The 27344-nt window shown below is 39.4% G+C and overlaps 1 protein-coding gene across 2 annotated transcripts in view; it reads right to left on the minus strand.

Annotated features, from left to right (window-relative positions):
- Positions 1–411: 411 nt before the first annotated feature.
- The window catches only part of LOC140479658 (UDP-N-acetylhexosamine pyrophosphorylase-like), a 53268-nt gene continuing 26335 nt past the window's right edge, over positions 412–27344 (minus strand). The window contains exons 4-10 of one of the 2 annotated variants that reach the window (XM_072573598.1): positions 25847–26019; positions 23522–23715; positions 23268–23408; positions 20430–20618; positions 18484–18519; positions 16586–16652; positions 412–1682 (exon numbers count right to left, since the gene is read on the minus strand). In XM_072573598.1, coding sequence (XP_072429699.1) covers positions 1590–1682; positions 16586–16652; positions 18484–18519; positions 20430–20618; positions 23268–23408; positions 23522–23715; positions 25847–26019 — 893 coding nt within the window. In that variant the 3' untranslated portion in view covers positions 412–1589. The remainder of the gene's footprint in view (positions 1683–16585; positions 16653–18483; positions 18520–20429; positions 20619–23267; positions 23409–23521; positions 23716–25846; positions 26020–27344) is intronic. The other variant, XM_072573599.1, reaches the window with a different exon arrangement.

Genomic DNA, 27344 nt, shown 5'->3' on the forward strand with positions numbered 1-27344 from the left:
ATAGGAAGGAGACCAGAATTGCACGCAATATTCTAACAGTGGTACAGCCGCAACATGACCTCCCAACTCCTGCACTCAATACTCTGACCAATAAAGGAAAGCATACCAAACACCACCTTCACTATCCTATCTACCTGCGTTCTATGATCACGCATTCTATGATTCTGAGTTGAACCATAACAAATTGGGGAAACCATGAAGTCTGATCATAACAAAGGCAGAGCATAGTCCTTTATAGACTCCATGTAGAATTTTGAAAGTATCACTTATCTCAGTATTCTTTTACAGGAGTTATATTCAAGAGAGGAATTATTACCTGCAATTTGCTTTAAAAAAGTAGTTTTTAAAAAAACCATATAGAAGGTAAGGGAGTCGCTGACTTAACATCTATAAATAAAATTAAGCAGCAAACAAAATTAGATCGGATTTTATTTGGCTGTCAAAATAATCATTCACTATAAAAAGTGGTTGACAAAGAATCAGTCATGTAGCTCAATTTGCTGATGTGCAAAAGCCACATTCTGAAGTTCTTTGGCATTACTTCCTTTCCCATTATTGAACATTCATTAGTATAAAAGTACCATCAATACCAATACAGGACAAAAAAGAATTTTCATAATCAAAGCAATACAGGAATTAAGACATTCTTAGGGCATTCCTTTAGAATCCTACACCAGGCTAAGCAGTTCAAGTGATGTTTCTAAAACCTTTACATTGGGCTAAGCCAAACTTCAAATTATCTGTTTTTCTCCCCCCCCAAAGGGAATTATTAATGATTTCTCTACTGCAGTAGAGAAGTTTAATCTGTTACAAACCAAACTTTTGGTCCCAGATGTAACTGAAAGTTTCAAAAAAATTCAAGTCAATTATTGTCACTCTATTATCACTTAAAATGCTTAATGTGGAATGGGCATTAATAAAATTATGCTGCAAGTTACAATGCAAATTCAGCCTGTGAGGCTACCATAGGTGCAGTAGACAGAAATTATTTTTTAAAGGCTCAGTTTCAAATATAAATACCCTAGTACCAATTCAAACCCATCATATAGAACAGAGGCCATATATATAAAGAATATGTTACTGCACTTTCATATATAATAATTATTAATTACAAGTATAAGATCCATAACTTCTGTTACTGCAAGTTATGAAGGTCTTCACAAATTAAAGCAGCAGTCAATTTGACTCATCACCGAACATGATATTTTAATTGGGCTAAGTTTAAAAAAAATTCAAGTCAATTACTGTCACTCTATTATCACTTAAAATGATGGTTCAGTTATTTTAATGTGATATATTAGCATTTAGACCTACAAAAATTCAATCATAGCCAGTGAACAAGACCTATTCCACTGAAAAAAATAAACCAGCTTCTATAATAATGTAAATAATGATATAAATACTAAAATTGTAAAACAGTTTAAAAATTTCTTTCAAAGAAAATATTTTAAATTATAATTTAAGACATGTTTGGCTTTAACTGTTGTTGGAACAATGTACAAATGGTCCTAAATGCATGTTGTTGCACATTTTAATTGCTGTTAAAAGACAACTTCTAAAAAGATCCTTTCTCTGCTGCATTCTTCATTTTACAGCCCATTTGCGGTCAATTCTTGGACCCCCTTCTCATCTATAATCAGTGGAGGCCGGAACTCTCGTCCTGCAACATATTTGTCCAGATCCTGCAACACAAATTACAATTTCAATACCAATTCCAGCAATGGAGCTACGTAATTACAGGAACAGTAAGAGAATAGCGCCATTCATAAAATTAAAATTATTTTCAGGGTGGTGTTGTGGGTTAGAATTGTCTGCCATCTTTGGGTTGAAGTCCTCCCCTCCATTTGCCAGTTTGAAGAATTCCATATGTAATGAATAATACTGGACTTAAGTCTGTAACAGAGGTGAACTACAGCACTGTTATAGTTTAGAATCTCATTCAATTAGGTCAAAGTGAGAAGCTGGGCTGTAAACAATTGTACTGGATGATTCTGCAGTTAAAAGGTACATCACCAGGATTGGCAGCATTTATGGAGACAGAAACAGAGTTAACATTTCAAGTTCAAAGACTTCTTTGGAACTCCATGTTCAGTTGTGAAAAAGCATGTTTCAACTTAATAAAGCACATAATGGATTAATATGTTTAATAGAAATGGTTTAAATACAATACTTTTGATAATTTTGCTGCATGTTAAAGTCATTTCACTTTTTAGATGCAGGAGGTTAAAATAAAGCAGAGGGAATTTTTTTTTCTGCATGTCTCTAAGCATTGTATGTGCTTTTGGAATGCTATCACAGATGCAGGCAAGCTAAAAAGTTCTTTCATTAGGAAGCACTGAAATTTAATGTAAAATATTTTATAAATGTTCTACATTCACTAATACATACTTGAGGACTACAGACAAAAAGACATGCAGTTGAAATTTTTTATCATGCATCATAGAACAGCATAAAATGCAGCATCCCTCTGAAATTTTCATTTTCTTGCACCTGTCCTAATGAATGCAAGATGTAAAGATTCAACACTATGTCTTGTTCCTCAACAATATCTTCTATTCAGCACTTGGTGTCCATCTTGGTTGAATTTTCAAATCTGTTGAATTATTATGCAAGGTAGGAAATTCTGCAGTGTTCTTTTACCTAATATGTCTTGAGAGAATCTTTTAACTTTTAGGACGGAATCTCATAGGGGTCTGAGCAATGTGGCTTACGGTGAGATGTGTGGCAGAGTCAACTGGCAGAAGCTGTGAGGCCTTTCTCAATATTAAGGTCATCACACTTCATTTTTTAAAAATTGTCTCGTGAGAATCTGCCACACTATGGCGAGCTGTACATTTCTATGACTCTATATCAAATGACATGCATTACTGCATGTTAAATGCCTTCTTAATACTACAGTTCATCTCATTAATATCCACATGATTAATGTGCCAAGCTTCCCAATAGTTAAATTTGGGAAAATCCAACAACTAAACCACAGTGCGTACCTGGTGGATTCAGGTTGTTGTTTGCTCTTAACATCCTCCATATTGGAAACTAGGCACCAATATCAAGGCATCCGTCAAAGACACTATACACAGACATAGGCATCAAATTGAAATGTCATGACTTCATTTACCTACAGATCGCTGCTACATTGAAGGCTGCAGTGCCAACAACTATCTTTGTAATACTACAGCCAGGACACACTGTTCAGGCACATTTACCCAGTTAATGGATTTGACTAAGTTCCATTTCTGGATTCTTATATTACTGTAATAAGCTAACTCACTGAATCTACCTGGATGCTCACAGCATCCCTGTCTTGCATTTTTTTTCCATAGCCAGAGATACCAGGCTCATTGCTGCTTTGTTGCCTTGCCGCTTAATGCAGCCAGTCAGGAAGCTAGTCATAATTGTCTGCAGGTTTCAGTCAACTCATTGCTCAGGTGGTCCCAGAACATCAAGTTGAAGGCAGCCTCTGAGATCAGTGCAGGCTATTATTTTTGGTTCAGGTGAGCAAGTGTCCCAAGCAAATGACTAGGCTGTTCAAGGGGTGTGCAGAGTTGGGTGGGTTAATGCAAATAGGGGAGATGTGGCAAACAATAATCAGTGGAAGGTGGGTACAGTTGCAGAGGTAATGTGTGTGAAAAGTGAGAGAGAGAGAGACAGACAGACAGATAGATGGAGGATAGAAGGGCATTACCTTTCTTCCTTCAGATGTGCTGGGCTCCTCCATCATTAAGGATGGGAATATTTCTGCAGTCTGATTCTCCAGTGTGTCACTTGCTTGTCCATCACCCTTTATGACTGGATATGTAGAGCCTATATCAGATCTGTTGGTTGTGGGATCACTCAGCTCTATCGATCACTAACTGCCTATGATATTTGGCATGCAAGTAATCTTGGCGAAACGTCTCATCCTTAGGCATGCCTAGTGCTACTCCTGGCTTGCCCTCCTGTACTTTTCATTGAGCAGTGTTGATTCCCTAGCTTGATTGTAATGGGACAGTGGGGGATATGTCAGGGCATAAGATTGCAGAATGTTATGGAGTATGATTTGTGCTACTGCTGATGTTTCCTGGTGCCTCATGGCTGCCCAGCCTTGAGTTTCATCCCATTTAGCATGGGGATAGTGTCACACAACTTTGTGCTATTCCCAATGTGAAGGTGGGACTTTTGTCTTCACAAGGACTGCTCAGTGGCTCAGATTCCATAAAATTTGAAAGAAGACTATCACTATTTGCAGGTAGAATAGAGGCATTATGACCAACAGCGTAATTATAGTTAGCATAACAAAGCATTCCAAGGAACTTCACAGAGCAGTCAGATGGCCAATGGGTTCAGGAATGGCAGGTAGTGTTTAATTCAGATAAATGGAAGGTGTTGTATTTTGGGAAAGCAAATTTTAGCAGGATTTATACACTTAATGGCAAGGTCCTAGGGAGTGTTGCTGAACAAAGAGACCTTGGAGTGTATGTTCATAGCTCCTTGGAAGTAGAGTTGCAGGTAGATAGGATAGTGAAGGCAGTGTTTGATATCTTTCCCTTATTGGTTAGAGTATTGAGTATGAGGTAAAAACAATGACTGCAGATGCTGGAAACCAGATTCTGGATGAGTGGTGCTGGAAGAGCACAGCAGTTCAGGCAGCATCCAAATAGCAGGGAAATCGACGCTTTGCACAAAAGCCCTTCATCAGGAATAAAGGCAGCGAGCCTGAAGCGTTCAGAGATAAGCTAGAGGAGGGTGGGGTGGGGAGAAAGTAGCATAGAGTACAATGGGTGAGTGGGCGAGGGGATGAAGGTGATAGGTCAGGGAGGAGAGGGTGGAGTGGATAGATGGAAAAGGAGATGGGCAGGTAGGACAAGTCCGGACAAGTCATGAGGACAGTGCTGAGCTGGAAGTTTAGAACTAGGGTGAGGTGGGGGAAAGGGGAAATGAGGAAGCTGTTGAAGTCCACATTGATGCCCTGGGGTTGAAGTGTTCCGAGGCAGAAGATGAGGCGTTCTTCCTCCAGGCGTCTGGTGGTGAGGGAGCGGCGGTGAAGGAGGCCCAGGACCTCCATGTCCTCGGCAGAGTGGGAGGGGAAGTTGAAATGTTGGGCCACGGGGTGGTGTGGTTGATTGGTGCGGGTGTCCCGGAGATGTTCCCTAAAGCGCTCTGTTAGGAGGCGCCCAGTCTCCCCAATGTAGAGGAGACCGCATCGGGAGCAACGGATACAATAAATGATATTAGTGAATGTGCAAGTAAAACTTTGGATGTGGAAGGCTCCTTTAGGGCCTTGGATAGAGGTGAAGGAGGTGGTGTGGCCGCAGGTTTTACAGTACCTGCGGTGGCAGGGGAAAGTGCCAGGATGGGAGGGTGGGTTGTAGGGGGGTGTGGACCTGACCAGGTAGTCACGGAGGGAACGGTCTTTGTGTTAGGTGGAAAGGGGTGGGGTCTGTTTGGAGGTGGCGGAAATGTCGGCGGATGATTTGGTTTATGCGAAGGTTGGTAGGGTGGAAGGTGAGCACCAGGGGCGTTCTGTCCTTGTTACAGTTGGAGGGGTAGGATCTGAGGGCGGAGGTGCGGGATGTAGTCGAGATGTGTTGGAGGGCATCTTTAAAAACATGGGAAGGGAAATTGCGGTCTCTAAAGAAGGAGGCCATCTGGTGTTCTGTGGTGGAACTGGTCCTCCTGGGAGCACATCCGGCAGAGGGGGAGGCGGAGGAATTGGGATGGCATTTTTGCAAGAGATAGGGTGGGAAGAGGTATAATCCAGGTAGCTGTGGGAGTCGGTGGGTTTGTAAAAAATGTCAGTGTCAAGTCGGTCGTCATTAATGGAGATGGAGAGGTCCAGGAAGGGGAGGGAGGTGTCAGAGATGGTCCAGGTAAATTTAAGGTCAGGGTGAAATGTGTTGGTGAAGTTGATGAAGTTGATGAATTGCTCAACCTCCTCCCGGGAGCACCAGGTGGGCCAATGCAGTCATCAATGTAGTGGAGGAAGAGGTGGGGAGTGGTGCCAGTGTAATTATGGAAGATCATCTGCTCTATGTAGCCAACAAAGACAAGCATAGCTGGGGCCCATACGTGTGCCCATGGCTACCCCTTTGGTCTGGAGGAAGTGGGAGGATTCAAAGGAGAAATTGTTAAGGGTGAGGACCAGTTCGGCCAAACGAATGAGAGTGTCGGTGGAAGGGTACTGTTGGGGATGTCTGGAGAGGAAAAAACAATATGGACATTTATCTTGCTAAGTAGCCTAATGTGTGGTACCTTATCAAATGCCTTCTAAAAATCCAAATATAACATTCACTTATTCTCATTTATCTAGTCTGTATATTAATTAATTCTAGTAAGTTTAAAGCCACGTTGACTCTGCTTGATCATATTATGTATTTCTAAATGCTCTGCTATTATATCCTTTACAGTCTCTTAATAGATTACCCAATAACAAACATTAAGCTAACTGGCCTATAGTTACCTGTTGTGGTTCTCCTTGCTTTTTTTTAGAAAAAGGTCTTATAGTGACAGTTTTCCTATCTTCTGGTGCCTTTTCAGAACTTACAGATCCTTGGACTATTATTACCAGTGCATCTGTAGCCACTTCCTTTAAGTATTTTAGGATGCATCCCTTCTGATCCAAGGAACAGTTTGGTCTTTAATCCTAATAGTTTGTCTCAATCACTTCTCTCCTGACGATTGTTGTATTTAGTCCCCTTCCTCCCTTTTGTCCCTTGATTAATCAACATTACAATAATACTAAGTTAGTGTCTTCTATTGAAGACTGGATGCAAGATATTTATTCAACATCTCTGCAGTTTCCGGGTTCCCCATTATTTCCCTAGCCCAATTTTCTAAGGAGATCTTCACTTTGGTTTCCCTTTTCATTTTAATATATTTAATGAAGCTCTTGCTGTCCAGTTTGAATTAATCTCAAGTTTACACTCAAAACTTATTTTCTCCTTCTCTGATTTTTACTTACTTCCTTATTCCCCAAAGCTTATCCAGCTACTTGTCTAGACTAATGTAGCTTCAAAGCACTCAAGAAGCTCAACACCAAGCAGGATGAAGCAGCACATTTCATTGGCATGATATCCACAATATTCGGTCCCTCCATCACTGATGTTCAGTATGAAATAGTGTGAACTAGCTACAAGATGCATTGCAGAAATTCATTAAGTCTTCTTTGACAGTATCCTCCAAATGACCATAGAGTCAGAGATGTACAGCACGGAAACAGACCCATCGGTCCAACTTGTCCATGCCAACTAGATATCCTAAATTAATCTAGGTCCATTTGGCCCATATCCCTCCAAACCCTTCCAAATGTTGTACTGGTACCAGCCTCTACCTCTTCCTCTGGCATACATGCACCATGCATACATACATGCACCACCCTCTGACTGAAAATCTGTCCCTCAGGTCCCTTATAAATCTTTCTCCTCCCATCCTAAACCTATGCCCTCTAGTTCCAGACTCACCCACCTCAGGGAAAATACCTTGTCTATTTACTCTCTCTATGCCATTCTTGATTTTATAAACCTCTATAAGGTTATCCCTCAACCTCCGACACTCCAGGGAAAACAGCCCCAGCTTCTTCCTCTAGCTCAAACCCTCCAACTCTGGCAATATCCTTGTACATATTTTCTGAACCCTTTCAAGGTTCACAACATCCTTCTTATAGGAGGGAGACCAGAATTGCACACACTATTCCAAATGTAGCCTAAATGAAGTCCTGTACAGTTGCAACATGTGCAGATGCAACATGTCCTAACTCCTATACTCAATGCTCTGAGCAATAAAGGAAAGCATACTAAACACTTTCTTCACTATCCTATCTATCCTGCGACTACTTTCAATAAACTATGAACCTGCCCTCCAAGGTCTCTTTGTTCAACAGCACTCCCAGGACCTTACCATTAATGCATAAGTCCTGCCTAATTTGCATTTTCAAAATGTAGCAGCTCATATTTATCCAAATTAAACTCCTTCTGCCATTCCTCAGCCTACTGACCCACCTGGTAAAGATCCTGTTGTACTCTGAGGCAACCTTCTTCACGGTCTACTATACCTCCAATTTTGGTGCCATCTGCAAACTTACTAACTATACCTCCTATGTTCACATCAAAATCATTTACATAAATGACACAAAGCAGTGAATCATAGTTGCGGGTTTTGAGAAGATTTGTAGTTCAGGTTGAGGTTCTGGATGCTCGTTGAGCTGGAAAGTTCATTTTCAGATGTTTCGGCACCATACTAAGTAACTAGTGGGCGGCACGGTGGCACAGTGGTTAGCACTGCTGCCTCACAGCGCCAGAGATCCGGGTTCAATGCCCGCCTCAGGTGACTGACTGTGTGGAGTTTGCACACTCTCCCCGTGTCTGCATGGGTTTCCTCCGGGTGCTCCGGTTTCCTCCCACACTCCAAAGATGTGCAGGTCAGGTGAATTGGCCATGCTAAATTGCCCGTAGTGTTAGGTAAGGGGTAGATGCAGGGTGGGTTGCGCTTCGGCGGGTGCGGTGTGGACTTGTTGGGCCGAAGGGCCTGTTTCCACACTGTAAATAATCTAATCTAATCTTCAGTGCGCATCCGGATGAAGTACTGCTGATGATTCCTGCTTTCTATTTATATGTTTGGGTTTCTTTGGGTTGGTGATGTCATTTCCTGTTCTTTTTCTCAGGAGTGGTAATATGAGCAGCATTAGAAACAACACTGAAAGACAACCAACTCACAGAAGAAGTCCAGCAAACTATCAGACAGGTGGTCGCATCAACATTAAGCAGAAAAAAGGAAGGAAACACACTCAATATACAAGAAAGGAAAGCACGAGAAAGACTAAAAGTAATAAAAACATTATTACCTCCCTAAGACAAAGGACCATTGACAGTCATCTTAAATCAAAGATGACTACATTGAAAAAGCAAAACACACTACGTGCAGATACCAACACTTACCAACAAGTGGCGACAGACCCGAATGCACAACTAGAGAACCAAATCACAGCCCTACTCAAAAAACTTCAGAAATCTGAAGTAAATAATTCCAAATAAATGAAACCAGATGGATCCAACACACCACGCTTATACAGATAACTCAAAATTCACAAAGCAGGAGCTCCTTTCCGACCCATTGTCTCACTACCTGGAACACCAACTTACAGATTGGCAAGGAGCTACACTAAAGACTAAAACATACACCATTCCACCCAAGAATTCTTGAAGACCAAAGACTCTAAGATAGAAGAGGATGAAATAATGGTCTCCTTTGATGTAACAGCCCAGTTCACATCAATCAACATCAACCTGGCCAAGGAAACACTGACTACATTATTAGAAGACCCAAAGACACATACACCAAACACCCAAGGAGCAGGAGAATCGACGTTTCGGGCATGAGCCCTTCTTCAGGAACGAAACGTCGATTCTCCTGCTCCTTGGAGGCTGCCCGACCTGCTGCGCTTTTCCAGCAACACATTTTCAGCTCTGATCTCCAGCATCTGCAGTCCTCACTTTCTCCTACACCAAACACCACCAACTTCATCAGCAAGGACAGTATCATCACACTTATGGACCTATGCCTTACCAGCCCCTTCAACCTTCAACAACAAAATCTACAGACAGATCAACGGAACACCCATGGGATATCCAATATCAGGGTGCTTAGCAGAGACTCGAACAAATAGCTCTGCCAACCATCCAATCCAAACTTTGGGTCCACTACGTGGATGACATCTTTGTCATCACTAAACGAAACAAACTAAAGGAAACCTTCAAGACCATCAATAATACCCTTACTGGCATAAAATTCACTGAAATGAGGAGGAAAAACAACAACAAACTACCATTGCTAGATGTCACAGTAGAGCGAACAGCCCTGGGGAACTTCAAACTTGCGTCTACAGGAAAACACCACATACGGACCAAAATTAGATTAGATTCCCTACAGTGTGGAAACAGGCCCTTCGGCCCAACCAGTCCACACTGACCCTCCGAAGAGTAACCCACCTAGACCCATTTCCCTCTGACTAATGCCCCTAACACTATGAGCAATTTTGCATGGCCAATTCACCTAACCTGCACATCTTTGGACTGTGGGTGGAAACCGGAGCACCCGGAGGAAACCCACGCAGACACGGGGAGAGTGTGCAAACTCCACACAGACAGTCGTCCGAGGTTGGAATTGAACCTGGGACCCTGGTGCCGTGAGATCACTGAGCCACCGCAAATATTGAATGACAGAAGCAATCACCCCAACATCCACAAATGAAGTTGCATTAGACTATTACCCAATGAACCACCACACACTGCAGCACAAAGGAACTACACAGAGCAGAAGAAAATCACCTATACAGTGTATTCAAAAAGAACGGGTATTCAACACAGTCCGCTGATTTCTCAGCAACAAACCCAAACAAGTAGACAAAACGTGTCCAGAAACCCTAGCCACTCTCCCCTACATCAAAGACATCTTGAAAGTGATTGCCAGACTACTCAGACCCCTTGGCATAATGGTAGCCCACAAACCCACCAACACACTTAAAACAGCAGCTAATGAACTTGAAAGACCCTACACAGACAACAAGCAAAACTAACATAATTTACAAAATACCGTGCAAGGACTGTAACAAACACTACATTGGACAAACAGGCAGAAAACTAGCCACCAGGATACATGAACGTTAACTAGCCACAAAATGACATGACCCTCTCTCACTAGTATCCTTACATATAGATGAGGAAAGACATCACTTCGACTAGGACAACACATCTATCCTAGGACAAGTCAAACAGAGACATGCACAAGAATTCCGAGAAACATGGCATTCCAACCAGAACTCTATCAACAAACACATTGACTTGGACCCAATTTACCAACCACTGAGAAAAAAAAACAGGAAATGACATTACTAACATATAAATAGAAAACAGGAATCATCAGCAGTGCTTCATCTGAAGGCTGACTGAAGATGTTACCAAGTATGGTGACAAAACATCTGAAAATGAACCTCAGCTCAGTGAACAAACCTACATCCACTGATCCTTGTGGCACACCACAGGTCACAGGCCACAGGCCTCCAGTGTGAAAGGCTACCCTCCATCCTCTGTCTTCTACCTTTGAGCCAATTCTGTATCCAAATGGCTAGTTCTCCCTGTATTCCACGTGATCTAACCTTGCTAACCAGTCTATCATGAGGAACCTCGTTGAAGGCCTTACTGAAGTTTATATAGATCACGTCCACAGCTCTGCCCTCCCTCAATCCTTCTTGTTACTACTTCAAAAAACTCTATCAAGCTAGTGAGACTTGATTGCGCATGCACAAAGCCATGTTGACTACCCCTAATCAGTCCTTTACCTATCTAAATACATATAAATCCTGTCCCTCAGGACTCCCTCCAACAACTTGCCCACCACTGATGTCAGACTCACTGGTCTGTCATACCCTGGCTTTTCCTTACCCCCTTTCTTAAGTAGTGGCACCACGTTAGCCAACCTCACCTGTGACTATCGAAGATCCAAATATCTCGGCAAGAGGCCCAACAATCACTTCCCTGGTTCCCAGAGATCTAGAGTACACTTGATCAGATCCTGGGGATTTATCCATCTTCATGCATTTTAAGACAGCCAGCACCACCTCCTCTGTAATATGGACATCTTTCAAGATGTCACCATCTACTTTCCCACATTCTATATCTCCCATTCTTTCTCCACAGTAAACACTGATGCAAAATACTCGTTTAGAATCTACCCATCTCCTGCAGTTCCAAACATAGTTTGCCTTGATCTTTGAGGAGTCCTATTCTCTCCTAGTTACCCATGTGTCCCTTTGGGTTCTCCTTAACACTATTTGTCAAAGCTATTTCATGTCAACCCTTTGGCCTCCTGATTTCCCTCTTTAGTATACTCCTGCTGCCTTTACACTCTAAAGATTCACTCTATCTCTGCTGCCTATACCTGACATGCTTCTTTTTCTTAACCAAAACCTCAATTTCTCTGGTCAACCAGCATTCTCTACACCTAACCAGCCTTGCCGTTCACCCTATAAGGAACATACTGCCTCTGGACTCTCGTCTAATTTTTGAAGGCTTCCCATTTTCCAGCCACTTTACCTGTGAACATCTGCAACCCCACCCACCAATCAACTTTTGAAAGTTTTTGCCTAATACCATCAAAATTGGACTTCCTCCAATTCAGAACTTTAACATTTGGATCCTGTATATCCTTTTCCATCACTATTTTAAAACTAATAGAATTATGGTTGCTGGCCTCAAAGTGCTTCCCCACTGACACCTCAGTCACCTGCCCTGCCTTATTTCCCAACAATAGGTCAAGTTTTGTACCTTCTCCACATACTGAATCAGAAAATTTTCTTGTACACGCTTGATAAACTCCTCTCCATCTCAACCCTTAACACAATGGCAGTCCCAGTCTATGTTTGGAAGGTTAAAACCCCCTACCACAACGACCCTATTATTCTTACAGATTGCTGAGATCGCCTTACAAATTTGTTTCTCAATTTCCTGCTGACTATCAGGGGGTCTATAATACAATCCCAATAAGGTGATCATCCCTTTTTAATTTTCAGCTCCATCCAAATAATTTCCCTGGTCGTACTCTCAGAAATATTCTCCCTAAGTACAACCATAATGTTATCCCTTATCAAAAATGCCACTCCCCCTCCTCTCTTTCCCCCCTTTCTATCGTTCCTATAGCACTTGTATCCTGTGACATTAAGCTGAGCCATGTCTCTGTGATTATGATATTCCAGTCCCATGTTCCTAACCATGCCCTGAGTTCATCCGACTTCCTTAATATACAGGTCACTTCTAACCCAGAAGAGATTCCAATGATCCAAAAAAAGTTAACCCTTCTCCCCTACACCAGCTCCTCAGCCACACATTCATCTGCTGTATCCGCCTCTTCCTACCCTCACTAGCTCATACTACTGCAAGTAATCCAGATATTATTACCCTCAAGGGCCTCCTTTTTAAATCCTTGCCTAATATCCTATATTCTCCCCGAATCTCATCCTTTTTCCTTCCTTTGTTGTTAGTTCCAATGACCTCCTGCTGGTCCCGCTCCCCTTTGAGAATATTTTGCACTCTCTCCTAGATATCCTTGATCCTGGCACCAGGGAGGTAACACACCATTCTGATTTCTCACCGTTGGCTGCACAAACATCCGTCTGTGCCTCTGACTAGAAAGATCCCCATCATAAATCGATCAATTGGAACCTGATGTACCCCTCGTTACATTAGAGTCAGTCTCAGTACTAGAAACTTGGCTATGCGTGCTACATTCCCCTGAGAGTCCATCACCCTGTACATTTTCCGAAACAGCATACGTGTTTGAGATGGGGATAGCCACAGGAGATTCCTGTACTACCTGCCTCCCTTTCCTACTTTCCTGCCGGTAACCCATCTACATGACCGTATCTGCAGTTTATCTCTTCCAGCAACTGCCATGCATAACACCCCCAGCTCCTGTAAATTCCTCATGCCTCTAACTGCAACTCCAACTGATCCATGCAATCTGATAGGATTCACAACCACATTTACTGCAGATATAATCATCAGTAACACGGAAGTTCTCCCTAATCTCCCACATCTGATAGGAAGAGTACGTCACTCTACTAAAGGCCGTCTTTGCACCTTAATCTATAGACTCAGAAAATAGCAGTCTTACTGCTCTAAAGAAAACTCTGCTCCAGGCTAACTTAGTACCTACATTATATATTTCTAAGTTTAATCAAGTGACACATCTCAACAAATGATAACCAAAAAGAACCCACTCTATTCACTAGTAAAATAAGATAGCAAAGTTACACTTAAACCATGCATTTATCTGTGCTGTTAGCTCTCTCACACAGGTTCCTCCAAGGCCAGCTGGGAATTTCACTGTTTGGAATGCGTCTAAGAAAAATTAACAATGTCCAGAACTCAACCAGCAAAGGCAGTAGCTACGCAGATTAATTGCTGTATCATACAGCAGTGTAGGTTTCTTTCTCTCTCTCTTTCTCACTGACCATGTGGTTTCTGCCTTTGTCTCTCTTCCTCCTTTTAAAAAGTACCACTGTTTTGATCTTTTCTCCCCATCCCCCCAAAAGTTCCAAAACAATGCAACAGCTTATAAAACAGTAAATACTGCTCCTGCAATTTGAGGAAATCAGCTCCAACACCTAAAATACCTCAAAAAAAAAGGAGCACTCTTACAGTCACAACGTTTTCTCACGTCCATCTTGGATTACCCAGAATCTAGAAAGGAGAATGACAGATGAATGGGACTGCCACCACTTGCAAGCTTCCCTCTCTACCTAAATCAACAAGGATTGCAGTGGTTCAAGAATGCAGCTCTTAAGGGCAATAAAACATTGGTCTAGCTGGTGATGCCCACATCGCACAAAATAATTTAAAATGCAATAATGGAGAGAAAGCATTGATGATTGATTACTGCTAAGGAATTACTTGCAATGATAAGTCTGACATGGAAGAGATTGGACTTAAAATACTCACAACCAGTTTTTATACCAGGCTGACTTCAACCTCCGGTAACTGCTAGGCAACATGATACAACTTGCATTTTTGGAGCAGACAGGAAAATGTGGAGGTGACGCATGTCGCCCTCTGGTGTGCTATTTTGTTTGTTCTTCTCATACGGTTTCAGGTTTTGGCTTATCTATAAAATTTGATCAGTTCATGGAAATTGCCAGTGTGTTGTAAACTTAAGATTTGGGAAGAACAATTTTTTGCAACAGTCTGTTCTAATAATGCACTAATACTTTTCAGAAGTCACTATTCAAAGCCACTAATTAGCTAAAACAAAATTGTAATAAAAATGCCTTGGATATAAATGGAAAAGATGTGCAATAAATCCCACATGTCTCAAACAGGAAGAGAAATATTCTTCAAACTTCTAATTTCCTCACTTGTACATATTGCCAGATTTCATAATCCTCCACTGTTTGAACTGAATCTTTTCAATTCACAACATTAACTTCTGTCATTAAAATTGGGACAATGAATTCTAGATTTAAAATAAAATTACAATTGAAGTTACAAGTATAACTAATTTTTAGTTAACTTGGACAAAGTATTTAAATTTAGACTGAAATGGATTTGCGACTCACCTTTCCATATGCAATCTTTGTAATATTCTTTCATCACAGATGCACTTGTACGTGTGGAATCTACATATAGTAATATACAGTACTGTTCTGCTCTTTGCAGACAGAAAGAGCATATACGTACACTGTGCCTTGTTCAATAAAAAAATAGGTCACAGCTATTCACTGATTCATTTCTTAGGCTACCACCTTAACCAGTCAATGTGCTAAATTTAAAATTTAAATCAAGCCTGGCATTTCAATCATTATCTGCATTCTCGATGACAATGCTCAACCAGAGTCCAAGTAATCAGCACTCTGTCCTCTCATGTCGTAAAAATGGCTCATCTCCAACTCCATTTTTATTTAACCTCTCCCTCACTTTTGATGCTATTGCATTTCCCTTAATGGCATCTGCATGTAAATTGAATAACTGATACAGGTTAATAGGTGAAAGTTGCCATATGTGATTTCATGGTGGGAAAAGCTGTTCATTTGTATGTGACAGTACTTCTGGATATTAAAAAAAGTGCTGACTTTCCCCATGAATTGGTAAGCTTACAAGTTGTCTTGACCAAATTGTCAAAAACTTTTCACTACCAAAAGAATGTTTAAAAAATAGAGTGGCTGTCTGGGCTTTAGCATGGAATCAAAAGCTGCCAAGACTCCACTAACTTCAGTTTGGTCTGGTGAAAAATAACCCCATCGTGTAGACGCAAATACGAAAAAGTACTGTCAATACTAAAGGTTGGAAAATAAATCATTAACTTCATGTGTGCAACCAAAAACCTTAAACTCTCTTGCAAAGGTCTGACAGCCTTGTCTTCGATTGTCCCATAGATGCTTCCATTGACATACTTCCCTTCCCTACATGAAGTATATCTCTCTCTTCCTAGACTCATTAAGTTATTTTAACAAATTGCATTCTTTACGAATGTTATAACGCTCATCCTTTTTAAAGAGAAATTACACTATAGAATGTTCAATTAGTTGCATTGCAGTGGGAGGTAGTAAGGAAGGGTGGAAGCCACAAAAAGGATCAAAGCTTTTGTTGGTCAGATCATAGAGAAACAAGTCTCAGAAAGTGGTTAATATTCCACAGCACCTTCCAGGGTTCTGCAATACAACATTCAACCAGAAGGAATTATGTATAAATCTTCCAAGAAACACAAGTAACATGTCTTTCTGGACAACTTTACAGAGCTGGTGCCTTCTGAGTGTCTCTTGACAGCAAGCCTGAAGGTCCACAAGTATACCTTACACCATACATTAATTTTACTAATGCAGCAGCTTGAGACAGCCGCTCCTAAAAAGGTTTAACATATGAGAATTCATCATGGTCTGTTTTCTGGCTAAATTTGTTAGATTCACAAATTAATAGATCAGCTTTATAGAAAACTTGTTAAACCGGTACACATGTAGCATTAGAGTTTATACTATTTTGAGTAACTAAGACAATAATTCTTCATAATTACAACTTTTACTTCTAAAGCAGTCACATTTTATCCATGTGAAATAAACACTGACCTCTCCAGAATAAGATACAAGTGGAGAAATTTCACATTTGATTGGAACATCTGCCAACTCCTGCAGACTGAAATGTAAAATATGATTGTCAGCAACTTATAAAAACTCACTCAGCAAATACCAAGTCCTCTTAGAATCTATCACAACAATTCTTAAATAGTCACTTTTTTTTAAACATAAAGCCTCAGTCAATTTTAATATTAGACTTTCAAGGTTTATTAAAGTAAAGATGACAACTGGATTAGAATTGAAAACAACCAATGCCCTCATTTGGAAGTAGCTGGAACTAACTGGGTATTTATTAAGTTCCTTTACATTACCTTAATGTGGCTTCTGGTCTCCTGAGGTGAGAATCAAGCAGTTTTCATTTACTATGGATCACAATCATTCTAAAACCGCCAAATATCCAGTCTTAATCAGGACTCTTCAGTAGTTGGATTAAAAGGTCAGAATTGTAAATGAAAGAAACATGTTGCACTGAACATGTTTAAATGCAAAATCAGGTTCTAAGTTAAAATAATGGCAAACAAAGTAAACAGACTCACCTCTATTGGTGAGTCTGTGTGGACTCAATGGGCCACATTGCCTATTTGTACACTGTAGAGATTCTATGATTCTAAAATTTGTTTAATAACAGAACCGTTTCTTTGTTCTTAAACATTCAATTGATTGAAATTGATAATGTTAGTAGATCAATGGGATCTTTAATTTTATTTCAGTATCTGGACATAAAGGTTGGTTGTGCAAGAATCATTGCAAACAAAAAAGTGAAAACCAAAGTGAATTTCGGTGCAATTTGGCTTTCTGGAGCATGAATACCCTCCAATCACCTTTTTCTCTTTAGTAATCATCAACACTAAAGAAATCAAATTAAAGCCTTATAATTTTTAAAAGGGAACTTTGACTGATGTATTGGTGGATAGATTCTTTAGAAGAGTTAGTACTGCTGAATTAAAAGTCCAAACCAATCACTATTACACAAATTAACATGCTAAGTAGTGTTCAGGCATGCAAACCTTGTTTGGTGTTAGTATGTGTGTTTTCACTGCTTAGTAAATAAAGTCAGCATTTACCTGCACCTGCCAATGTCTAAACCCAGTCGATACATAAAGAACTACATTATGGAAAAACAGCCATGGACTATTCTTTTTAATGGTATTATCTAAACTCTATTAATATATTTATTTTAAAAATTGGATTTTGACATACAATGAATATAGCATTCCCCAATAATGCTTTAAAGCCAATATTTCAGTGGCTTAAAGTGGGGTGCACCCCTAAATGAAATGATAGCGAAACAGTGAGTCACCAAGCAAAACAAAAATAGAAGGGGAAAGGATGGTCAAATGAAGAACAAACTTAAAAAAAAAGTCTTTTTGGATTTTTTGATAATTTGAAAGTCAGTCTGGGTTAGAGTGAAGCAGCTTTGTATTACTTTTGTTCATAAAAGAAAGTGATGTCCTGCAAAGAATATAGAGTTCTTGTAAAAATAATAGAACTTGATCAGATGTGTGAGTGACAACCCCTCACATACTGCCAAGTACTGACACATTTAATGTACAACTACAAACCAACACATGGTCTTCATAAATTAAGGCTTTTCCTGTATCTCTAGTAGAGAAATAATCAACTTGGACTCACATAACAAATTGGATCATACATGATTTATTTATGTCCTTTAACACTATACTAAAAAGATTTGCAGTGGATAATATTACTGTTCATAGTAAGGGCCACGATTAATTATACAAAACATATTGATAAAATCTTGTTTTGCTTTACAAGCATTTAAACACTGGCAGTACAAAAAGGCAAGTCTTCCTCTACAGTGTTTCCTTTACTTCAGCAAAGCAGCCACGACCCATCACCATGCATTAAACCAAACTCAAAATATTTACTTGTTATTGATTGCTTCTGACATTCCAGTTGTCGAACTGCCACATGGGAAGAAAGAGTGAGTTAATGGGAAAATAAAATGCAACAAAATGAAAATATAACAAATAAGTATGGGACTAAAATAAAACTGAATTAATAAAAAAAATTTCTATAAAATTATATGGAAGTGGATTTTAATAACTTAAAAGGTAATAAATCACAGACGCTTGTCTCCAAATTTCTCCCCAATATACCCCAAATTGTGTGTTAAAAGGACTCAAACTACACTGGGGTTAATCTGCTGTTCAAATTATTACTTAGAAAATACAGGAAGCATCTCAAGTTGAATGCAGACAACACAAAACTGATAAGCAAGCACTTAATGTGCATTAAAATCTTTTGTGTACGATCTTTTCTGGAATATACTTTATAGCTTTATCAGCAATCATAAACACTTTTAATATAGATCTATATCTTTTGAGGAGAATAAACTCCAATATTCATTATTTTTATCTGTTAAGGTTACTTTACTTACATGGGAAAGTGGCATTCAAATTTTTTACAGCATGGAAAAGGCAACTTCAAAATAAAAATGGATACCAACAATTGTGCAGGATGGACTTTAAGAAATCAGGAAAATTCAGAAGAACTGTGAAAGTCTACCATGGGCTGATACCACATTGCATGCATAGCAATTGCTGAACTGGTGTAGGAAATAAGTCTCAGTGGGTTTGGGCAACATTTTACATATATACAGCTGCAACTGTCAGCTTAATTAGGAAGCTATATCAAATTTTAAAGCTAAATAGTAACTGTTTCTGGCTACACTATCTTACTTTCATGTGAATGTAAGATCACAAATTACACAATAGAACAGCATAAGAACTAGGAGCAAGCATACGCAATTCAGCCCCTTAAGCCTACTCCTCCATTTGATATCATTTTGCTGATCCCATCTCAGCCTCATCTGCACTTTCCTGCACGTTCTGCATGACCGTTCAACTCATCACTAATTAAAGATCTGTCTATCTCCTCCTTAAACTACTCAATGTTTCAGCATCCACTGCACTCTTGGGTAAGAATTCCAGATTTATGACCCTTTGGAAGAAAATTTATCTTCATCTGTTTTAAATCTGCTACCTCATCCTAAAACTGTGACCTCTCATTCTAAATTATCCCATGAGGGAACATTCTGTTAATCATCTTTAGCATCCTGTATACCTCAATTAGATCTCCTCTCTTTCTAAACTCCAGGGAGAATAGACTTAAATTGCTCAAATCTCTCTTCATGAAACAATCATCGCTGGAATCAATCCAGTAAACATTCTCTGAACTACCTCACATATAAGAAATCTAGGTGCAGATGTATTTGAAATCTCTGTTTCTCCTTATATTGTACAGCAGTTTTTATTCCGGGTGCTGATACTTGCACAGTAAGGTATGTGGTGCTGTAGCAATCTTGTAAACCACGGCAAGATTCAAGGACAAATAATGCAGGGTAGATGATGATGATGATGATAAACAGCTTCTGAAAAAGGTGCACAATAAACGATGTTTCTGGTGAACAGTTACAGCAGCCAGACTGACCCCAAGATTTTTGTTGATTTCTTTTAATTTATAATCATCAGATGCATAGTGGTGTAAAACCAAAAAAGACAACAGAACATATATTTGAATTTAAGACTTGGGAAATATTGTGGGTTTATCTGGATAGGAATGTTTCTTTCTACCCAAACTTTTGCACACAGTCACAGTATGTAGGCATCATTTATTGCTCATCTATTAACTCTCTTGAGAAAATGATCTTGAATTTGGTTTTGAATCGCAACACTGAGGGTGTTGAAGGTACTCCCATTATGAGAAAGTGTGTTCCAGGAATTTGGTCCTGTATTGAAGGCAGAATGATGAGATGTTCAAGTAAATACTGACTTGTGTGCTTTATCATAGAACGTTTGCTCAAATTATATACCTGGGAATTGCTGGAATCCTTGTTCCATTTTCATCAACAAAGTGTCCACCTGCATTTAGTACCCATCGATGATGCAGGGACATCAGAGCATGGCGTGCTGTTGTAGGTGTGTCTTTCCCATTCTGACTATCCGCATTCTTCAGTGGAGAAAATTCATCTTCTCGCAAGACTTCAAACACTACAAATTTCCTATGAAAATATACTTTGATTATATTCCTGATGTAAAAACATAAAAATTAGCCTTTCACACACAGTGATACTATAAAAGTGATTTTAAATATACTCACAAGTACTGAAAAGAAAACACAACTGATGTCTCATAAAAATAGCTAAGAAATGTACAGTGACAATGGTCCCGAAGAATAGTGAAAGAAAACCACGTTCCCTTCTCTTGCTAAAATTTGAAACTACTTGATTTAGTACTTCCCTCGTTATCTGTAAGAGACTGGTATTCAACAACTGGGAATACTTAAACATTCAATAAACAAATTGGCTGAATGAGAAACACTGTGTACTTACAAATAACAGAAGTTGCAGTGAGCAATTGTAGTGAGTTGTTTGGTACATTTGTAGTGATGTGTATTTCTTTAAAGAAAATCTCAGATGAATATCAAGTGAAATTTTTGCATCCGAGATCAAGATCAACTGGGATATTAGAATCATTTAAAAAACAAGGTTGCTCAAACATATATGCATTGGATAAGTTTGTTTTGCAAACTGTCTATTTTGGATAAAGAGAACTCTGGTGGTCAGAGTAGAAGTCATCATGACAACTAGAATTAAGTTTAACCAAGGGATGATCGAAAAATCATTTCCATCCTCTGATGGCAATGTGTCCCAAGCAACAACAGGTACGATCACCAGAAGTACAGGCATCACCAAACTTTGAAGTGGGGAAAGCAATACAGGCCCCCCCAAAGTGAAACTTATTTAACTTAGTGCTTGAAACTGTCAAAGAAAAGAGTGGAATCCAGAAAGTGAATGCTATTCTTTCCCACTCAAAGTCCAAGTCCTCTATGATTTCTACCCTTTGGATATAAAAATGACAACATCTTTATTGACATAAAAACTAGTCTGTGTCAAAAGTCTCCTTATTTAATACAACAATTTAAAGTAATTCTGCACAGTAGACAAATTACCAAAGTTAGGACACATGGGATTCAGGGTGAACTTGCCAACTGGATACATAATTGGCTTAACTTCAGGAGGCAGAGTAATGGTGGAGTGTCGCTTTATGGACTGGAGGCTGAAAAATGGCAGATGGAGTTCAATCTGGATAAATATGAGGTATTGCATTTTGGTACAACAATCAAGGGTAGGCCTTATACAATTAATGGTAGGGCCTTGGGTAGTGCTGTAGAACAGAGGGACCTGGGGGAACATTACTCTTTGAAGTGTGCACCACATATAGACAGGGTAGTTAAAGAGGCATTTGGCACACTTGTCTTCATTGTTCAGTCCTTTGAATATAGGAGTTGGGAAGTCATGTTGAGGTTGTACAGGATATTGATGAGGTCTCTTCTGGAATACTGTGTCGAGTTCTGGTCACCCAGTTATAGGAAGAATTTATCAAGTGTGAGGGGGTTCTGAAGAGATTTACCAAGATGTCGCCAGGTATGGAAGGTTTGAATTATAAAGAAAGGTTGGATTTTGTTCACTGAAGCATAGGAGATTGAGAGGCCACCTAATAAAAATTTATAAATGAGAAGTATAGATACAGTTAATGATAGCTGACTTGTCCCTAGGATGGGAGATTTCAAGACAGGGGACACATTTTTAAGGTGAGAGGAGAGAGATTTAAAAAAGACATGATGTATTTTTTTTTAAAAAGAGTGGGTGGTTCGCATGTGGAATAAACTTCCTGAGAAAGTGTGGATGCTGGTACAATTACAACATTTAAGAGACAGGTGGTACTAGTTTAGTTTGAGATTATGATCAGCATGGACTGATTGGACCAAAGGGTCTGTTTCCATTCTGTATGACTATGAATAGTTTTAGCTTCTCAGGAGTACAAAAAAATACTGTATTTCAGAAGTTTAGTGAGCTGACTAAGGATGCGGAGACCAAGAACACATCCAGCTGGAAGTTTCCTGTCTTCATACTGCATATAACAAAACTCAAACATAAACTTACTTTTATATTATTTTAATTCTGCTAAAGAGAGAGTGTACTGGTTCCCGTAACCTCTTGACATTAAAAGGTATCTAATGGAATGGCACCTCACAGATTCTTTGCAGCTTGCAATGCAACTAATTGTTTAAAAAAGGTTTGTTAAGAAAATGAACAGGCTGAGTGGTGCAAAACTATTAAAATATCTGATTAAAAAGCTAACAAAAAACATGAAATAAACAAAGTTTGAACAATTTTTTAATCAAAGTTGTTAAAAATAATGCTGTGACTGTTGAAACATTCAGTTCAAAACAATTCGCCATTCAGCACAAAGAAAAAAATAAGGGCTTAACCCAGTAGAAACAAGACAAAATTGGCCCAAGTTCCTAAAAGAGAAACTCAGCAATGACTGTCTTTGAATAATGTTAATGTTGCTTTCCTATCCATAGCAGTCTTACAAATCACATTTCATGCATGCAAATGAAAAGCCGGCCCTTCCATTTACGTTGAGTCTAAGTGACCGTTCATATCAGGGGGATAACCAGGACTGAGCAAGACTCTGTTGCCTACAACTCCATATAATCCAATAACTGACAATATTTATTCCCCAAATTTGCAAGTAAAGCATAACAACCTGGCTAAGATATTGTATGAACCATAACAAAACTCGAGACCCTAATTACAGGAAGAAAAATGTATTGAAACAATTTTATCAAAAAAAACACTTACTTTGAAAACTGAAAGATGTCAAATACAAACTTCTCCAACTTGATTCCATTAGGACTGTCTGGTTTGATTTGCTGACTATTTTCATCAATATAAGGAATCTTCTTTTGGGCAACATGGTATCGCAATTTAGGTTCATAGTCTCTGACAGAGAAAAAGTAAACCAACTCATTCAATCACACTAAGTTGAATATTTACACGATCCATTCTGAACACAGCTATAATTTTACAGAATAGTTCCAAATGCATTAACATACTTAACAATGTTCTTTAAGAACTGCAGTGTAAAGAAATGATTGCATATGTTCCCTGCATTGAATGTTAGACGTCCATCAGCATTCCTTCTCTGTGCAGTAACTAGGGTGATTTCACTGTATTCCACAACTTGATACAAGCCATTTACTTTACATACAACACCAACAGCCTCAGTTGGATTGGTCTTTTCTACAACCTGGAAATTAAACACAATTTCACAAGAATCCATTATTCAATGCAGCTTCACAACAACAGGCAACCATAGTATTTCTTCGTTACAAGAAAACAGATTAATAAATTTTAGAATTTTAGCCAAAGCTGTACAACTGCAAAAATTGAGCATTCACTTTTAAAAATCCACATTACTTTCAATTTATTCTATTTTATGTAAAGCTTCCAAGCTTATTTTAAAGTTGGCATTTCTTTTGGTAACACCAAGAAAACATTAAAAATGTTGGATGAAAAATACAAAACGAATGGGATCTAACACAAGTATTTTGCTCGAATTAAAATATCCATCCGTATGATCACAGCAGAAAAAATGATCAAAATGTTGAGTTCTTCCATTTTCTAGGCTTAATGACACCAGTAATACTTTCAGTGAATGTTCTCTCAATCTCTATGCATACAAAGAAGTGACTCACTCAGTGAAATTGGAGCACTGCAAGGCCTAAACTGTGAGGGTTGCACTTATTATACTGTTCTGTGCCCACCTCATCCATTATGCTGCTGTTTTTTCCTCTTAAAGAATGCTCATTAATTCTGCAAGTATGGACTCAATGGTGCCCACAAGATCACAAGTACAATTTTGCAATAATAACAGGCAGAACATGTTGATGAGCAGTGCTTTCAGCAACCTTAAAAGAAATTGCTACAGCCTATACACAAAACTGTCTCCGCCACTGCCAATTTTCTACCATTACATATAATGGTCTTCCAAACTTCACGTACCCACCACTTGTTGGCTGGTTCAACAAGTTATTCAATCTCCACCCCCGATCCATTTAGCTGTAGCAGGCTACTTACAGCTCATTAGTTCAATGAAAATTAGCACCAAAACCTTCCCCCCCCCCCCCGCCCAATGACTCAAGAATTCGGAATCATGAATGAACAGGCATGCTCCACCCAATCATGCAGTTAAAACCAGCCTTTTAACAGAATAAAAACTGCGCAGCTAATAATATTTGATTTTTAAAGATATATCCTGCATCAAAATCAGACCAGTTATTCAATGCCAATACAGCAAAAAGAAAAACTACCTTTTGTTGAGAAAATAAAATCTAGTTTACAAATGATCTAATCTCACAAACTAGCATGAACTCGTATCATAAGTCACATCAGGAAACATTTTAAAAACCTGGTGAACAAGCAAGAGGACAATGTTTATCTATCAAAACAAAAAAAACAGAATGCAAATGCTGGAAACGAAAAGCAAAAACAAAAATTGCTAGAAAAACTCAGGTCTGAAAACGTTGTGGAAAGAAAACAGTTAACATTCTGGTGTTACCAGAATTTCAGCGACCTTTCTTCAGAACATTTCTGAAGTTTTTGTTTTAAATATCAAAATACTGGCATCCACAAGTGAGTGCACGGCCAATGGTGGCTCAGTTATTAAGTATCGACAAGACAGAGATCAATATAATTCCAGATATTAAAGATATCAAGTGTTGTGGCGATGTTGCATAAAAATGGTGTTGACATTTTTTTCCCAGTAGTTAAGACAGACTTTAGAATTAAACAACACAAAAAGACATCATTCAGCCTATCAATTCTATGCAGTTCTTTGAAAGAGCAACCAAATTAGTCCCAATATTCTGCTCTTTTCCTCAAAAATCTGCAACTTTTACTTCCTCTGTATAATTCCAATTCCTTAGTTAGAAAGTTACTATTGAAACTGCATCCAACATTATGCTGTTATCCCAGATTATTACATTTTCATTAAGAACGCTTCTCAATTCCAGTTCTTAAGATAAACACTCTAGATACAGACCCTTCTGTCAGTAGAAATATTTTGTTTTAAGGAGACCAGTCAGCAAATAAAACCAGAAAGTCCTATTGGAATCAATTTGGAGAAATTTGTATCTGACATCTTTCAGTTTTCAAAGTAAATGTTCTTTTAGATAGAGAACAAGGCCAGTTCTCCAATCTTCCATCATAAGTTAAATTCTCCATTCTTGATACTATTCTGATAAATCTCCTCTGCATTCTCTCAAACTCTCCAGCTCTCATTGCTGAGATCTTTTATGTCCACCCAAAAGAGCAGATAATCACATCTCAGCAAGTTATAAACTGGATTGTATCATTCATTGCCAGGAGAATACACATACCTTAGCTCCACAGTCAGCTTGCTGCTTAATACAGAAACCAATGAAAGCTGGATCAGCAACTTTAACAAGAATATTGTCCACACAGTATACATGAATAAAACCAATGCCTCGTTTTTCCATATCCTCCACAATCTTCTGATTTCGAAGTGCTCGATAAAGGCCTCCATTCCCATCTAAAAAACAGAATACTTTATATACATCGATTCCTGCAATGTACATAGTACAATGGCAAGCTTTAAATTCTGTACATTGTGAATTTGAAACTTGGCAAAATTTCCAAAAATGAGGAAAGACAACAGCAACTCTACAAATCAACAACGGTACAAAGTTGTTGCAGAATGGCTGGCAAGCAAGACTAAAGCGCCACTTAATGACTGCTGGTGGTGTTGCAAGAACATACAGTTATAAAAGCTGAGTTGAAGGTATGATTCGGAGATGCCGGTGTTGGACTGGGGTGTACAAAGTTAAAAATCATACAACACCAGATTATAGTCCAACAGGTTTAATTGGAAGCATACTAGCTTTCGGAGCGACGCTCCTTCATCAGGTGACTGTGGAGGGCTCAATCGTTACACAGAATTTATAGCAAAAATTTGCAGTGTGATGTAACTGAAATTATACATTGAAGAATTGATTGTCTGTTAAGCCTTTCATCTGTTAGAATACAGTGATAGTTTCACTTCTTTCATGTGTAAATCACAAAACCCTTTTATTTAAAGTTGCATTGTCGGGTTAGCTGTTAACAATGGTGATAGCTAGACAATATGTTGAAGGTGTTAGCCCCCTGTGTTCTCTGTCTATGACCTGATGTTTAGATTGATTCCAATCTAAAAAGTGAGATAACAGAGTTTTACACAAATTCATGCAGTTTTTGAGCTCGGAGTTCTACATGAATGTAGAACCTCCCTCCAGATCTACCCCTCTCTGAGGATGAAAGATCAGTCCTCAGCAGAGGCCTCACCTTCATTTCCCTATGCTCTCGAATTAACGAGTTCAACATGCGGTGTGACATCGAACAATTCTTCCGCAGCCTTCGCCTCCGTGCCTACTTCTCCAACCAAGATTCTCGCCCACCCTCTGACGACCCTTTCTCCCACTTCCAACACACCCCATCCACCTGGACACCCCGTGCTGGCCTCTTACCTGCTCTCGATCTCTTCATAGCCAACTGTCGCCACGACATTAACCGCCTCAACTTCTCCACCCCTCTCACCCACTCCAACCTCTCACCCTCGGAACTTGCAGCCCTCCACTCCCTCCGTTCCTACCCCAACCTCACCATCAAACCAGCAGACAAGGGAGGCGCGGTAGTAGTTTGGCGCACCGACCTTTACACCGCTGAGGCTAAACGCCAGCTCGCAGACACCTCCTCCTACTGCCCCCTTGACCATGACCCCACCTCCGACCACCAAACTATCATCTCCCAGACCATCCAGAACCTAATCACCTCAAGGGATCTCCCATCCACCGCCTCCAACCTCATAGTCCCACAACCCCG

Source organism: Chiloscyllium punctatum, chromosome 7 (genome assembly GCF_047496795.1).
Source record: "Chiloscyllium punctatum isolate Juve2018m chromosome 7, sChiPun1.3, whole genome shotgun sequence".
Lineage (NCBI taxonomy): Eukaryota > Metazoa > Chordata > Chondrichthyes > Orectolobiformes > Hemiscylliidae > Chiloscyllium > Chiloscyllium punctatum.